The 17,673-nt window shown below is 45.6% G+C and overlaps 1 protein-coding gene across 2 annotated transcripts in view; it reads right to left on the reverse strand.

Annotated features, from left to right (window-relative positions):
• LOC143930937 (C-type lectin domain family 2 member B-like) overlaps positions 1–7,341 on the reverse strand; it is a 107,143-nt gene extending 99,802 nt beyond the window's left edge. For both annotated transcript variants that reach the window (XM_077455627.1, XM_077455628.1), the window contains exon 1: positions 7,177–7,341. In XM_077455627.1, the coding sequence (XP_077311753.1) occupies positions 7,177–7,225 (49 nt within the window). In that variant the 5' untranslated portion in view covers positions 7,226–7,341. The remainder of the gene's footprint in view (positions 1–7,176) is intronic.
• Positions 7,342–17,673: the final 10,332 nt, after the last annotated feature.

Genomic DNA, 17,673 nt, shown 5'->3' on the forward strand with positions numbered 1-17,673 from the left:
TGTCGTATTTTCCGTCCCGTCGTACGTGCCGTTCACGCCATCGCGCACGGTTTCAGCGGACTGTTCGTTCGTCGTGTGTGGGCAAGTCCGTCCATGCTAATTTTGATCGGACTGTCCGCTGAAACTGTTTGACGGACAAAGTTGAGCGAACAGTCCCCGCGTGTGTACGCGGCCTCAGACTCTCTCTCTCTGAAGTGTCCCTCTAATATTTTTTACAATGTGGTGCAACTATGTTTTATGATATTTTTACTTTTGTGTTTTTTTTTAACATGCATGATGACGATGATCACTGATTATACACGATGAAAACAATTTAGAAAAAGCCTAACAAAAACAAAACATAGATATTTTGTTATCCTGTTCCCTTGCTGAGCACATTCAGCAGTCTCTCGAGTGTGTTGTTTTTTTCTATAATGGCGCCTCTCACATTATAACATGGGAGGGGCACCACTACCTCATTTACTGGAAACGAGAAAAGAGAACACGTAGCTAGCAAACAATACAGAGACTCCAGCCCAGTCTACACAATGGGATCGGAAGGGGCTCTGGTGAAATGGCAGATATTGCTTCCAAAAGCATAAATCTAATCCAAGATATGAGCAGAACACCAATGGGAGAGTTACTAAAACTGGTGCTTACGGAATCTGGTGCAGCTCTGCATGAGAGCCAATCAGCTTCTAGTTTCAGCTTGTTCAATTAAGCTTTGACAATGAATCCTTGCAGCCGATTGGTTACAATGCACAACTGCACCAGATTTTGCACTCTCCAGTTCTCCCCTCCATGTTTAGAAAAACAGACAAAACACTTTAGGGTCAGTTCACAACATAGAAGCACAGTCCGGATGCTTTTCTGCATGCGCATGTTTCATGTGTTCCAGTGCGTTTTTGAAGCATTTTTGCTGCACTGCCCCCCCCCCCCCTCTTTTTTCTTAACCTTAAATAAGGACATGCATGTTCCAAAGTGTTCTTGATGCGTTTTATAGCGTTCCAGTACAGTCCAGTGCAGGAAAAATGCATGCATGTTCTACTTTTTGTTCTGGAACTGGAATACACAGGTGTGAACTATGCCATCAAAAACCGTATAACCTACTTTCCATGCGTTTTTCATGCAGAAAAAAAACGCACTGGACTGCATGTGGCGTGAACTGGCCCTTAAAGCGGACCTTCATTTTTTTCATCTTTCCATCTTAAATCTTCTAAAACTTTTTTTTTTTTTTGCTCTGCCAGTAAATACCTTATACAGACCACTTCCTGTTTCTTGTCTGGTCATTCGGTTTTGATGCAGAAAAAAATAAAAAAAATGCACTAGTGTGCATGTGGTGTGAACTGTCTCTAAAGGAAAATTGAACAAGAAGATATGTATAATGTATGGCCAGCCTTAGCCTAGATTACAATTGACAAGTTGCCAACCTCTGCAAAAGTAATCCTTTGGACCAGGGATCTGCAAACGGCATCCCTCCAGCTGTTGTGGAACTACATGTCCCATGATGCATTTTAAAACTCTGACATTCACAGACATGACTTGGCATGATGGGAATTGTAGTTCCTGAACAACTGTAGGGCCATAGTTTGTAGACCCCAAAGAGTAGCATAACTCCCAGCTGTCCCTAATTTGCAGGAACCGTCCCTCTTTATTGGTCTGTGTAGACCCAGGGCTTTTTTCAGCGGAAATTCGGGGTAACGCAGTTCCGTCACCTCTGGCACTGAATGTATGTAATGGCTGGGGGGTGCTGGAAGGTCTATTTCTGGTTGATGGGAGATCTGTTATCTCTGGAAGGGATCTATTGTTGTTGGGAAGGACCTACTATTGAGTGAGGAGTCTATTGATGCTGGCTGCTGGGAGGTCTATTGTTGGTGTGGTGGATCTGCTTTGCGGGCAGTAGGTATACAAATTACGTAGCACCACAAAATGATACTTCTATATTTTCCTAAAGGGGTGATACTGGGAGGTAGGTAGGGGGTGGAACCAAGGAACAGTGCTGAGAGGTGGGTAGGGGGTGGAACCAAGTAACAGTGCTTGGAGGAGGGTAGGGGGTGGAACCAAGGGACAGTGCTGAGAGGTGGGTAAGGGGTGGAACCAAGGAACAGTGCTCGGAGGAGGGTAGGGGGTGGAACCAAGGGACACTGCTGAGAGGTGGGTAGGGGGTGGAACCAAGGAACAGTGCTCGGAGGAGGGTAGGGGGTGGAACAAGTGACAGTGCTCAGAGGTGGGTAGGGGGTGGAACCAAGGAACAGTGCTCGGAGGTGGGTAGGGGGTGGAACTAAGTGACAGTGCTTGGAGGTGGGTAGGGGGTGAAACCAATCGACAGTGCTCGGAGGTAGGTAGGGGGTGGAACCAAAGGACAGTGCTTGGAGGTGGGTAGGGGGTGGAACCAAGGGACAGTGCTCGGAGGTGGGTAGGGGGTGGAACCAAGGGACAGTGCTCGGAGGTGGGTAGGGGGTGGAACCAAGGGACAGTGCTCAGAGGTGGGTAGGGTGGAACCAAAGGACAGTGCTCGGAGGTGGGTAGGGGGTGGAACCAAGGGACAGTGCTCAGAGGTGGGTAGGGGTAGAGAAAAGCGGGGTTGTAAAGGGGGGGGTACCTACACCTATTCTCTGAAAAAAAAAGCTCTGTGTAGGCCTCCATAAAAGTAATGAACTATGAAATTACCAGAAGTGGTACACTGCAATAAACCATACAAACAACAACTAAACTATTACATGTGTTACTTTCAATATCCAGTATACAGGGCCAGATTAAGAACATCATGGGCCTGGTGCTGAGGATTTTGGTGGGGCCTTTTATAAACAATAAATAAAAACTATTTTTTGTTATAACAAATTAAATTAAAGAGAGAGAGGGAGGATGAGAGAGAGAGAAATGGGATAAAATAGGTGTGAGGGGTAAGGGAGGGAGGATGAGAGAGAAAGGGGGGGATGGGAGAGAGAGGATGCACATGAGCATGTGTGGGAATGACATCAACGCAGCCTGGCCAAGGCAAGTGACCGAAGGCACAGAACCCAGAAGGACATCTGGGTGAAGATGGAAGTGCCCGGGCCCCGCCGGATTGATCACAGCACAGCACTGGAGGGCTTAGTCTGACAGGTAAGTGTGCCCTAATGTGCTAATATGCTGGGCATACTTGTACATTATGGCATAACCTACCCCAGGGCCTCTAAAAAGTAGTAATGTTATAAAAGTTTACTACCGCTTTAATATCACAGGAACCTCTCATGGGGCCCCCTACTGACCCTGTGGCCCTTGGGCAGTGCCTAAGTACATAGTTGTCAACATTTCAAAAATATTTTCAGGGACGCTCTTTACAAGTGCTATATTTAGAGTAGCTGACATCCCCTATGTTCCTCTATACATCACAATAGTAATTACAAAATTAAATAAGTACTAATAATGGGGCAGAATAAATATGAGGACTGTGAGATTTCCTTTAGTTGGACTGACAAAAGTGTGCCCATTCTAGAGCTGGTAACATTGAGGATATTCAGTATAATTTTAAAGAACAGTTTTTGTGGGTAAGAGGCATAGGGGAGGAGTATGGATGGTATAAAAGTGGGAAGTATGTGCAGGTGAGGGAGAGGAATGTGGAGGGTCTAACAGTGGGCACTATGTACATGAGAGGAGTGCAGAGGGTATGGCAGAAGGCACTATGTACAGGAGTGGAGTGTGAAGGGTATGACAGTGGGCAGTATGCACAGCAGAGGAGTGTAGAGGGTATGACATTGGGCACTATGTATAAAAGAAGCGTGTGGAGGGTATCACAGAGAGCAATATGTACAGGAGAGAAGTGTGGAGGGAGGGTATGACGGTGGGCACTATGTATAGGAGAGGAGTATGGAGGGTATGACAGTGAGTAGTATGTACAGGAGAGGAGGGTGGAGCGTATGACAGTGGGCATTATGTATAGGAGGGAAGTGTGGAGGGTATGACAGTGGGTACTATGTATAGGAGAGAAGTGTAGAGAGTATAACAGTGGGCACTATGTATAGGAGAGGAGTATGGAGGGTATGACAGTGAGTAGTATGTACAGGAGAGGAGTGTGGAGGGTATGACAGTGGGTGCTATGTATAGGAGAGAAGTGTGGAGGGTATGACAGTGGGCACTATGTATAGGAGAGGAATGTGGAGGGTATGACAGTGAGTAGTATGTACAGGAGAGGAGTGTGGAGGGTATGACGGTGGGCACTATGTATAGGAGAGGAGTGTGGAGGGTACGACAGTGGGCACTATGTACAGGAGAGAAGTGTATGACAGCGGGCACTATGTACAAGAGAGGAGGAGTGTGTACGATATGACAGCGGGCGTTATGTATAGGAGAGAAGTGTGGAGGGTATGACAGTGAGCAGTATGTACAGGAGAGAAGTGTGGAGAGTATGACAGTGGGCACTATGTATCGGAGAGAAGTGTGGAAAGCATGACAGTGGGCACTATGTATAGGAGAGAAGTGTGGAGAGTATGACAGTGGGCACTATGCATAGGAGGATGAAGTAATCTGGGAAGGAAAAATTTAAAGGTTTGTGGAAGGATGTTTAGGGACTGTGTAGTTGTTAAGCAGGCCAGACATGGATTGAAATTACACCAATTAAGCAGAGACCAGCCATAGTCGATCTATGTATGGGCTAGCTGGTTTTACACAAGTCAACCTATTAAGCGACTTGAGTACAACCAGCCTGTCAGGTTTTCCACAAAACAATCAGTGCTGCCAGCTATAGTTAGCAACACTAATCATTGTATTCACTGGCAGAACACAATAACACTGCAGGAGTGATTGCCCCATTCACAGGTTAGCGGGTGAGAGGGTGTGTGGGGACAGGCTGGGGAGAGATACTAGTCAGTCCCTGGGTAGGCACTGGTTAGTATCAGAGCCAGATACACACAGGTTACATGCGCCATGATCATTAGAGTGAGAGCAATAATTCTAGCACTAGACCTCCTCTGTAACTCTAAACATGTAACCTGTAAAAAAATTTAAAGCATCGCTTAAACACACAACAAAAAACAAACAAAAAATTGTGCTAACTTTTGTGTTTTTTTTTAATGAATGAAACAGTTTCTTTCCAAAAAAACGTTTGAAAAATTGCTGCGCAAATATCGTGTAACATAAAAAGTTGTAAAGACCACCATTTTATTCCATAGGGTGTCTGCTAAAAAAATGGCTCGATATGGATTGCTTTTGACGTTATAAATAGAGACACTCCAAAATATTTTTTTTACTGGACTGTTTAGTTTACCTTTTTCTTATCATTGCTTCACTGTATGCACTTTATGGATTGAGACACACCCTGGATTTTTATTGCATTTTTTATTTATTTTCATTGTTTGAATCTTATCCGTAATTTTAGTATTTATTTATTTTTCACTATTTGCACTCTGGTGTCCGTTTATGAAGGAGTGATCAGTGGAGATCCAGAGGATCGCCGCTGATCACAACCCATAAACAGTATATAAACCAGAGATAATCGGGGGAGAAGTGTTTGAACTTGTTCTCCCGCCGATTATCTCCGCACACTGAGAATCCTCATAGACTGACACAGTAACGGTCACTTTATGAAGCTGTGATCTCAGCGCTTCACTGGTGATCTGTGTCAGAATTCACACTCCCCGATTCACCAACTCAGAGGTGGAGAACCGGGGAGTGAAGAGAGAATGTGGGGGGATCTGAGGAGGAAAGAGGAAGATAATTAACTTCCTTATGCCTCGTTCAGACCCCCCAACACTGTAATCATGTCCCCCTGTCATATGTATGTGTATACATATATATATATATATAATGTGTATATGTATATATATATATATATATATATATATATAATGTGTGTGTATATATAATGTCTGTGTGTGTATACATGTATATATTATGTAGGGGGACGCTTTATTTCACTAACATTAATCACACCGTGTGTCAGTGTATTGAGCTGTGATAATTTATCACTGCTTAATAAATTGACATCTGTGTGTATCTTTGAATTTTTAGTACTGTAATCTTGTAAAGTCTCACGAGATTACAGTATTAGGGGCCGTTCTCCAGTGTTAGAAGCATTTGTAGATCGCTTCACTCCTCCAAGGGTGAAGCGATCTACTCCGCTTCATAAAGTGGCACACAGAGGAGAAAGATCTCCTATGTGAATGCCGGAGAATGAAGCAGTGAATAGATTTCACTGCTTCATAAAAGGACACCTTTATTTGGAATATTTTATTATCCTTATTTGGAATATTTAACCATTCACATTACACTGGTTTGAACATTGTCTGATTGGCACTGATGCACTTTAAAAGGTGCACACTTGAAGAAATTGATTCTGAATAGTCACATATAGCTACTTTTATATTTGCGTGATATTATTTATCATCATTTGTCTATTTATTGAATTGATTTAGTATTTTTTGTGGAGCGCAACACCATTTTTCTATTCAATATATAATGTTTGAGGGTTCTGAGTAATTTTCTAGCATAAAAAAAAATGATGATTTTTACATGTAGGAGAGAAGTCTCAGAATGGGCCTGGGTGGCAAGGGGTTAATTATCATAAGTAATATACAAATAATTATTATAAGCACTGTGAGTTCATCCTCTCAGTCTGCTGCAGAGTGTCCCAGCTTGTATTTATACTGCCGCTCTGTATGTAGCTTCTGACAGGCTGTGCAAGGAGCCCCGTATCTCCGGAACCATAAATGATAGCAGCCCCATATTTTAACCAGTGCTGGAGTGGGTCTTTAGCTACTTACCCCCCAAATGTGGGGTCTCTGACTCCTGATCACCGAGCTACAATCCTCGAAGTCAATCTTTTTTTTTTTTTTACTTTTTTTTTTTTGGGGCAAATGGGCCTATCTTGAGAAAGGGGCCTGGAGCTGCAGCTCCAATAGCCCCTATGTTAATCCGGCCCTGCCAGTATACAGAAAATGTAATAGAGAAAAAAAACAAGACATTCATGGGTTAAAAATATATTTTTTTGAATACCATAATAATTCATAATAGTTCATAATTCATCGCAGGAACGTGTCCTTGGAATACTTACGCTATATACAAAGCTATTCCTCATTCTCATTTTAGAAAGTTAGGAATTATGGATTTGTTTTAAATATTAATCAGTAAAAGCAGTTGCTACAATATATATATATAGTGCAAGGTGATATCTTCCACAATCTGTGAGAGCTGCTGCTTCGAAGTAAAAAAAATACATACCTTTCGTTGCTATGTTGTCATCCACTGGCTTGTGTTCCCCTAACCCCATTGTCTATGTCTGCTGGTGACTTTCTTCGTATTCAGCTCATACAGTATGGAGTCTACTGCAGCATAACAACTGCTCTGCTACTTATAACTTGTCCTCCTCCCTCCTCCCTCCGCCTTTTTATGGGAGGAAGAACGAAAGCAAAAGAAAGATTCAGTCTCATGTTATGCAGAAAAATACCAGCCCATCCATCAAAGTTAATTTAAAAAAATAAAAATAAACGTGCATTTAAAAATTTTTTGGGAGCCTGGAAAGCATTGCACCAGTCATCAGCAGACTGTCAGTGTGAGCCGTGCGCCTGCTACACCCTACTGCACTGACACGCCTCTACTTACTGCCCTATTACTATATACTGCCCTGCAGGTACTGCCCATTGTGCTGCCCTACAACTACATACTATTCACACCACTGCCCTACCACTACATACTATACAGCCCACTGCCCTACCACTACATACTATACACCCCACTGCCCTACCACTACATACTATACACCGCACTGCCCTACCACTACATACTATACACCGCAGTGCCCTACCACTACATAGTATACACCCCACTGCCCTACCACTACATACTATACACCCCACTGCCCTACCACTACATACTATACACCGCACTGCCCTACCACTACATACTATACACCGCAGTGCCCTACCACTACATAGTATACACCCCACTGCCCTACCACTACATACTATACACCCCACTGCCCTACCACTACATACTATACACCGCAGTGCCCTACCACTACATACTATACACCGCAGTGCCCTACCACTACATACTATACACCGCAGTGCCCTACCACTACATAGTATACACCCCACTGCCCTACCACTACATACTATACACCCCACTGCCCTACCACTACATACTATACACCGCACTGCCCTACCACTACATACTATTCACCGCACTGCCCTACCACTACATAGTATACACCCCACTGCCCTACCACTACATACTATACACCCCACTGCCCTACCACTACATACTATACACCGCACTGCCCTACCACTACATACTATACACCCCACTGCCCTACCACTACATACTATACACCGCACTGCCCTACCACTACATACTATACACCCCACTGCCCTACCACTACATACTATACACAGCACTGCCCTACCACTACATACTATACACCCCACTGCCCTACCACTACATACTATTCACAGCACTGCCCTACAACTACATACTATTCACAGCACTGCCCTACCACTATATACTATACACCCCACTGCCCTACCACTACATACTATACACCGCAATGCCCTACCACTACATACTATTTACCGCACTACCCTACCACTACATACTATTCACAGCACTGCCCTACCACTACATACTATACACCGTACTGCCCTATCACTACATACTATTCACCGCACTGCCCTACCACTACATACTATATACCCCACTGCCCTACCACTACATAATATTCACCGCACTGCGCTACCACTACATGCTATTCACCGCACTGCACTACCACTACATGCTATTCACTGCACTGCCCTACCACTACATGCTATTCACCGCACTGCCCTACCACTACATGCTATTCACTGCACTGCCCTACCACTACATGCTATTCACCGCACTGCCCTAACACTACATGCTAAAAATCGCACTGCCCTACCACTACATACTATTCACCGCACTGCCCTACCACTACATACTATTCACCGCACTGCCCTACCACTACATACTATTCACCACACTGCGCTACCACTACATACTATTCACCGCACTGCCCTACCACTACATGCTATTCACCGCACTGCCCTACCACTACATGCTATTAAGCGCACTGCCCTACCATTACATACCATTCACCGCACTGCACTACCACTACACACTATTCACCACACTGCCCTACCACTACATACTATACACCGCACTGCCCTACCACTACATGCTATTCACCGCACTGTGCTACCACTACATACTATTCACCGCACTGCCCTACCACTACTAGGGATGAGCTTCGAGTTCGAGTTGAACTCATGTTCGACTCGAACATTGCCTATTTGCTGAAACGCAAACAATTTGGGGTGTTCATGGCAAATTCAAAAAGCCGCGCAAAACCCTGTAAAAGTCTATGGGAGAAATCTAAAGTGCTAATTTTAAAGGCTTATATGCAAGCTATTGTCATAAAAAGTGTTTGGGGACCCGGGTCCTGCCCCAGGGGACATGTATCAATACAAAAAAAGTTTTAAAAATGGCAGTTTTTTCGGGAGCAGTGATTTTAATAATGCTTAAAGTGAAACAATAAGCCCTTGTGCACACGGTCGGACATTCCGACAACAAAATCCGTCAGATAAATTCCGACGGATTTAGTCCGGAAGTGGTCCTGAAGTGGTGTTGCATACATACGGTCGGAATGTTGTCAGAAAGGTTGTCAGAATTGCGGACCGCCAAGAACGCGGTGACGTAAGCCGCGTACGACGGGACTAGAAAAGTTCAGCACTACGTCCGGCACCCTTTGGGCTCCTTCTGCTGATCTTGTGTTTATCGCGTGCTAGTAGAAGTTTGGTGAGAGACGATTCACGCTTTTCAGATTTGTGCTTCAGATCGTTACTGCTCTACAGTTTGTGCTTGTCAGTGCATATCTGCTTATCAGTGCGTATAGTTACCGTATTTATCGGCGTATAACACGCGCCGGTGTATAACACGCACCCCAAGTTTAGGAGGGAATTTTAAGGAAAAAAACTTTTAGGAGGGAAGTTTAAGGGAAAGAAAAAACTTACATTTATATGCCCATCAGTGTCATCTGCAGCCTTGTCCACCATTGCAGCCTTATGCAGCCTTGTCCACCAGTGCAGTCTTGTCCCCCATTGCAGCCTTATGCAGTCTTGTCCCCCATTGCAGTCTTGTCCCCCATTGCAGCCGTGTCTATTTTATTTTTTTTAAATGCCGCTGCCAAGATACAGAGCCAGATGTGTATCTCGGCGGCGTGCGGTAGTTCTCGATGGGCCTCTGGCCGCCTTCGGCTCTTCTCGGCAGCTTTCGGCCGCCTTCGGTCGTTCTCGGAAGCTGTCGGCCGCCGAGAAGAGCCGAAGGAGGCCGAAAGCTTCTGAGAACGGCCGAAAGCTGCCGAGAAGAGCCGAAGGCGGCCGAAAGCTTCCGAGAACGGCCGAAAGCTGCCGAGAAGAGCTGAAAGCGGCCGAAAGCTTCCGAGAACGGCCGAAAGCTGCCGAGAAGAGCTGAAAGCGGCCGAAAGTCGCCTTGAAGAGCCGAAGGCGGCTAAAAGCCACCCAGAGGCTCAGAATTTCGGGGGATCGGCGTATAACACTCACCCATGATTTTCCCCTGCTTTTAAGGGGAAAAAAGTGCGTGTTATACGCCGATAAATACGGTAGTTAGCCTTTGTTGGTCATTGTGGACTATATCTTTGTATAGTACGCTTTGATCTTCAGTGCTTATTGTCCGCTCGTCTCTGGTTTTCAGTTTGTTCTTTCAGGCCTTGCTGTTTATCGGTGCCTTCTGTTGTCCATTCTGACCAGCTGACCATTTTAAGCCATGTTTTGTGTACATACTCGTCGTAGAGGTTATGGCGCTAAACCCAGATAATTGTGTTCAAATTGACCTATCGTCAAAATCGGTGCTCTGAAAAAGTGCTACCGTATATACTCGAGTATAAGCCGAGATTTTCAGCCTCTTTTTTGAGGCTGAAAGTGCCCCCCTCGGCTTATACTCGAGTCATCGCTGTCTGCCCGCTCGATCAGCGTGTCGAGCAGACAGACAGCGGCCATTCTGATTCAAAAGCCGCGCCTCCGGCTCCGCCTTCGCCTGTGATAGGCGGAACACTGAATTTCCCAGCAGCCTGTGTTCCGCCTATCACGGACGTCGTATCATCCTCGTACTACGGACGAGGATGATACGACGTCTGTGATAGGCGGAACACAGGCTGCTGGGAAATTCAGTGTTCCGCCTATCACAGGCGAAGGAGGAGGCGCGGCTTTTGAATTTTACAATGGCCGCCGACGAAGAGGGCACGGGACGGAGGCAAGGCAAGGCACGGCACGGGACGGGACGGGACGGGACGGGACGAAGGCAAGGCACGACACGGGACGGAGGCTCGGGACAAAGGCTCGGGACACAGGTAGGCTGGACACACACACACACACACACACACACACACACACACACACACACACACACACACACGGATGGATGGATGGATACACACACACACACGGATGGATGGATGGATGGATACACACACACACAGGGATGGATGGATGGATGGATACACACACACACAGGGATGGATGGATGGATGGAGACACACACACACAGGGATGGATGGATGGATGGATGGAGACACACACACACAGGGATGGATGGATGGATGGATGGAGACACACACACACAGGGATGGATGGATGGATGGATGGAGACACACACACACAGGGATGGATGGATGGATGGAGACACACACACACAGGGATGGATGGATGGATGGACACACACAGGGATGGATGGACGGACACACAGGGATGGACGGACACACAGGGACGGACGGACACACAGGGATGGACGGACACACACACAGGGATGGACAGGCATGTCTCACCCTCGGCTTATACACGAGTCAATAAGTTTGCCAGTTTTTTTGGGGGTAAATTGGGGGCCTCGGCTTATATTCGGGTCGGCCTATACTCGAGTATATACGGTATATTAAATTTAAAGTGCTAATGCTTCCTAATTATAAAAATAAAAATCTATAAAATGCAATCAGTATTAAATCATCATATAAGTGTCATCATGCAATAAGTGAAACCCCAAAAAATTCTTATGGTAAATATTCACATAGGTCATAGCAGATATTGCGTTCTTATGTAGAAAAGGCAAATTTCTTTTAGACAGCACAAAAAACACTACAGATATCCTTCAGTGTCCTTATTCAGAATAAAAATGAACCGTGCAAATAAGTGCAAAGAAAGTGCAAAAAGGCTAGAGGTCAAATCCAAGTTCAGCCAATAGTCGCATAAAGATGCATATGCAATCGCTACATGTATCCAATATGTGTCCAATATTAGTATTTTGGCTGATGATACTGCCACCGCAGACTACTAGTGTGAATTCAATAGGGAACGTTCATCCACTAATGCAAACAGTGCGGGTCTTCAATTGGAAACCTTCATCCCCGGTGCGCCACTCAGTGTTGTAATATGTAAATGCTCTCACCAGAACTTACGCCCCTTATGGGGCTAGATGAACCTTCACAATGTAAGCCACTGTGTCGCTCTCTGGCTGCTGCTGGTGCACTGGGTGAAGTTTCACTGTTCCGTTCATATAGTCTCCATGAAAAGTTATACATGAGGAAAGACACATCCATAGTGTAATACGTTCTTAGACAAAATGTTTATTTAGGTTAAAAACTACTCACATTTATTGTTAAAAACACATGCATGTAATCTCCGCCGGTCGTCTCTGTCCGTTCGGATGGGTGCACGCAACGTGGCCATGCCCTACGCGTTTTGTCACTCTGACGTCCTCTGGAGGGCGTAAGTTCTGGTGAGAGCATTTACATATTACAACACTGAGTGGCGCACCGAGGATGAAGGTTTCCAATTGAAGACCCGCACTGTTTGCATTAGCGGATGAACGTTCCCTATTGAATTCACACTAGTAGTCTGCGGTGGCAGTATCATCAGCCAAAATACTAATATTGGACACATATTGGATACATGTAGCGATTGCACATGCATCTTTATGCGACTATTGGCTGAACTTGGATTTGACCTCTAGCCTTTTTGCACTTTCTTTGCACTTATTTGCACGGTTCATTTTTATTCTGAATAAGGACACTGAAGGATATCTGTAGTGTTTTTTGTGCTGTCTAAAAGAAATTTGCCTTTTCTACATAAGAACGCAATATCTGCTATGACCTATGTGAATATTTACCATATGAATTTTTTGGGGTTTCACTTATTGCATAATGACACTTATATGATGATTTAATACTGATTGCATTTTATAGATTTTTATTTTTATAATTAGGAAGCATTTGCACTTTAAATTTAATATAGCACTTTTTCAGAGCACCGATTTTGACGATAGGTCAATTTGAACACAATTATCTGGGTTTAGCGCCATAACCTCTTTATTTGACTTTTTACATTTTCCCTCCCCTCCTTAACTAGGAAGTGGGGGCTTCAGGTATAGGCAGCTCTAACCCTGTAAACAATTTTTTCTCACCACATTGAGGTTTGTTTGTTTTTATACATTTAGGGTGAATATTCCATAGCGCGACTTTACCCACTCATTTTTATACTCGTCGTAGAGTTTGTGCTGTGCAGGCTTGGTGTTGGGCTTTTAGCTTTGACACAAGCCCGGTCCATGAACAGGGCAAGGAGAAGTTTGTGGACCAAGAATTGGTAGCTCCAGCTTGACCAGTTCTCGCACATGCCTTTGCTTTGTAAGATCCAGGAGAATAATCCTGATGATCTCAGGAATTATCTCTGGATGACAGACCCCGTTTTTCACTGTCTGCTGGCTTTGCTGTCCCCTTATATCAGCAGGCAGGATACCTGCATGCGGCAAGCCATCACTGCGGAGCAGAGGCTCATTGCCACGTTGGGCTACTTGGCGACAGGGAGAAGTCTTCAGGACCTGAATTTCTTGACAGGCATCTTCCCCCAGGCTCTGGGAATCATTATTCCAGAGACCTGTTCTGCCATCATACAGGTCCTGCAGAAAGACTATATTAAGGTAAGTTTTCTCCTTAAACATCACATTCTATGTATTTTATGTTTGCTAATGTATTGGATTTCTTTCCTCATTCCCTAAATGATTGCAATATGCTCTAATTGATATGCTGTGCCCCTTTGTGCTCATGCATGCTGGAAGCTTTTCAGTTCCTTTTTTGTCCTTCATGCATATTTGCCTTCACTTACTTCCCCAGCATGCTCTTCTGGGGCCATAAACTTATAGCCTAGTCACTTAGCAATGTATTTTGTCAGCTCCATAGTATTGCTTTCCTCTAAACACCCCCTAAAATGTGTACAAATGTTATGTGTGTGCTTAAATTACTGCAGAGTGCCAGAGGGTTTTTTTTTGGTGGGCCAAACTCATTAAGAACCCCCCTCCCCCCAACTACAAGGTCAGCTGATAGCAATCCTCTGTCTGCTGACTTTGCCAAACCCAATACCCACTCTACCTACCTTTTTTTCTGGTCAGATTTATGGATGAATTCACCAAAGCATGTAGTGCAAGGGCCTGCCTCAATACTTTCAAATGCTACAGTTTAAAGTTTTTTTTTCTCCTACTATTATCTTGATAGGTAATAGCAGAATGTCAAAATGTGCTTCCATTTGTTCCTTTCTTTTTGTATTATGACACTTCTTACCTGTCCGGTGGGCTGCCAATAGTGTAAGTAAGGAGGGGCTGGCCAAAGTATTACACATTATTTCTGCATTCAGCTCTCAATGAAGTGGTGAGAGTTACCTGTCCAAAACATCCCCCCCTAATTTTTTCCAATGGGCCATCAGATGGGGGGGTGGGGGGTGAGGAATCTGATAAGGGGACCTTATACTTTAGGCTTTAAATACTCATTTCCAAAAATGTTATACTGATCTTGGCCAAAAATGTTTGTGTCTAATCTACTTGCAATGTTGATGTGCAAAATTACTAATTTTGTTTTTTCTTGTTTGACTCCACAGTTTCCTTCAACGCCACAGGAATGGCAGACTGCGGCCTCCCACTTTGCCAGCCGTTGGGACTTTCCCAATTGTGGAGGTGCAATTGATAGGAAACACGTCCGCATCATCCCACCCCCCAACTCGGGGTCCTACTATTATAATTACAAGGGGCATAATAGTATAGTGATGTTGTCGGTGTTGTCAGCGACGTATGACTTCCTGCATGTGGACGTGGGGAAAAATGGCCATATGTCAGATGTTGGAGTGTTTGCGCGGACGGAGTTCTACTGGCATCTCCAGAGTGGCAGTCTGGGCTTGCCACCTCCAGAGGAGAATGTGGAAGCACTCCCCTTTGTTTTCGTCGCAGATGAGGCTTTTGCTCTGGCAAACCATCTGATGCGGCCTTTCCCAATGAGGACCCTCACCCCAGATCAGAGGATCTTTAATGTGCGGCTGGCCAGAGCCAGAAGAGTAGTGGAGAACACTTTCGGATAATGGCCAGCCAGTTCCGCCTATTTTTGATTCCAATACACATGGCGGAATATAAACTAATTCATATTGTGCTTGCCTGCTGCGTTCTGCACAATTTTTTTGAAAAAACATTCAGCAAACTATGTGGCCTCAGTTGGCCCTGATGTAGACTTGACAGAAAATGTGAACCTCATGGCCCTTGAAGCTGCTCGTCCTGGCTTGCCCCCCCCCCCAAAGCACCCATGAGGTCAGATCCAGATATGTGGAGTACTTTGTGGGTAGGGGGACCATTGATATGCCAGACAATGTCTTTGAGGCATTTTTTTTATACATTTTTCTTTGAAACTCCAATAATCTTTGTTTTCATTTACTGCTTGGCTTTGTTTTAGGTGTCTCCTAGGTTTTATTTGTTTTTTTTTGTACAACAGTGCAAACCCAATTTCAGAGCAAGATGAGGTGACAGTCTCTCCTTCAGATAATCTTATGTTGTGGGTCTGCTACACACACACACCTTGTTTTTGTTGATAACAATCAATGTACTCCTACCCATTCACCTGTGAAAAAAAAATGTAAAAAAAAAAAACACAACACACAAGGTTTAAAAATAATTTATTGCACTGCTCCGGGGGTCTTCCGTCTTGGGGGGTCTTCTCATCGGACTCCTCCGCTATCTTCTGCTCTTTTACTAGTGGAGCCCGGTTTTCTTCTTCGCGGCCGCCCGGGGGTCTTCTTCTGACTTCGGGGGTCTTGTCCCCCTCTTCGGTTCTTCTTGCCAGGCCTCTGCTTTCTTCCTATAGCTCTTTTACTAGTGGAGGCCCGGTCTTCTGGCACCTCTTCTTCCGACTTCGGGGGTCTTGGCCCCCTTGTCCCTATATAATTCGCCGCACACCGCGTCCCTGGCATTGCAGCCAGAGAGAGGGTCGAGTCAACATGTCCAGAAGAAGAACGGAAGGCAGCGGCGGCGGCAGAAGACCGAGCCACCACTAGTAAAAGAGCTGGAAGAAGGAGCAGTGGCCCAGCAAGAAGAACCGAAGAGGGAGACAAGACCCCCGAAGTCGGAAGAAGAGGCAGCGGCGACAGAAGACCGGGCCTCCGCTAGTAAAAGAGCTAAAGGAAGAAAGCGTAGGCCTGGCAAGAAGAACCGAAGAAGGGGACAAGACCCCCGAAGTCGGAAGAAGACCCCCGGGCGGCGGCAAAGAAGGAAGTCAGGCTCCTCCGCTAGTAAAAGAGCTAGTAAAAGAGCAGAAGATAGCGGAGGAGTCTGGCGAGAAGACCCCCCCATGACAGAAGACCCCCGGAGCAGTGCAATAAATTATTTTTAAACCTTGTGTGTTGTGGGTTTTTTTACATTTTTTTTCACAGGTGAATGGGTAGGGGTACATTGTACCCCATACTCATTCACATAGGGTGGGGGGCCGGGATCCGGGGGCCCCCTTATTAAAGGGGGCTCCCGGATTCTGATAAGCCCCCTGCCCGCAGACCCCGACAACCAACGGCCAGGGTTGTCGGGAAGAGGCCCTTGTCCTCATCAACATGGGGACAAGGTGCTTTGGGGTGGGGGGGCTGCAGGGCGCCCCCTTCCCCCAAAGCACCCACTCCCCCATGTTGAGGGCATGTGGCCTGGTACGGCTCAGGAGGGGGGCGCTCGCTCGTCCCCACCCCCTTTCCTGACCGGCCGGGCGGCATGCTCGGATAGGGGTCTGGTATGGATTTTGGGGGGAACCCCACGCCGTTTTTTTCGGCGTAGGGGATTCCCCTTAAAATCCCTAAGGGCCTGGTATGCCTCCGGAGGGGGAACCCATGCCATTTTTTTTGGCGTGGAGTTCTCCCTTAGGATTCATACCAAATACAGTACCTGGTATTGGAGGGATTCCAATTCGGATCCCCACACCAGTGTGAACCCAGCCAGAGATGCTTGTTGCTTATCAGGAAAGGAAAAGAAACCTTTTTCCTTTCCCGATGCGAGCCGGCTCGGCGCTGGCTCCTGCGACGGTACTCGCAGGGTGTCAATCTCGCCGATAAAAGCGGCGAGATTGACACAATATCGCGGTCACCTACTGTATGTAGTGCATTACTGACAAAAATATTGCTCATTTTCAGCACCATGGCAGAAATATGTGGGGTCATGAAAATGGCGTGATTGTTGAAATTTAAACATCACTGTGGGTGTTATTTACTAAAGGCAAACCCACTATGCACTACAAGTGCACTGCAAAAGTGCACTTGCAGTGCAAAGTGGATTTGCCTTTAGTAAATAACACCCATTGCCACAGAAAACAACAACTTTACTACAAATACTGCTTTTGCACATTGAAAAAGGAAG

The sequence above is a fragment of the Lithobates pipiens genome, unplaced genomic scaffold, assembly GCF_037356315.1.
Source record: "Lithobates pipiens isolate NorthernLeopardFrog02 unplaced genomic scaffold, aLitPip1_a1.2 Scaffold_25, whole genome shotgun sequence".
Taxonomy (NCBI): domain Eukaryota; kingdom Metazoa; phylum Chordata; class Amphibia; order Anura; family Ranidae; genus Lithobates; species Lithobates pipiens.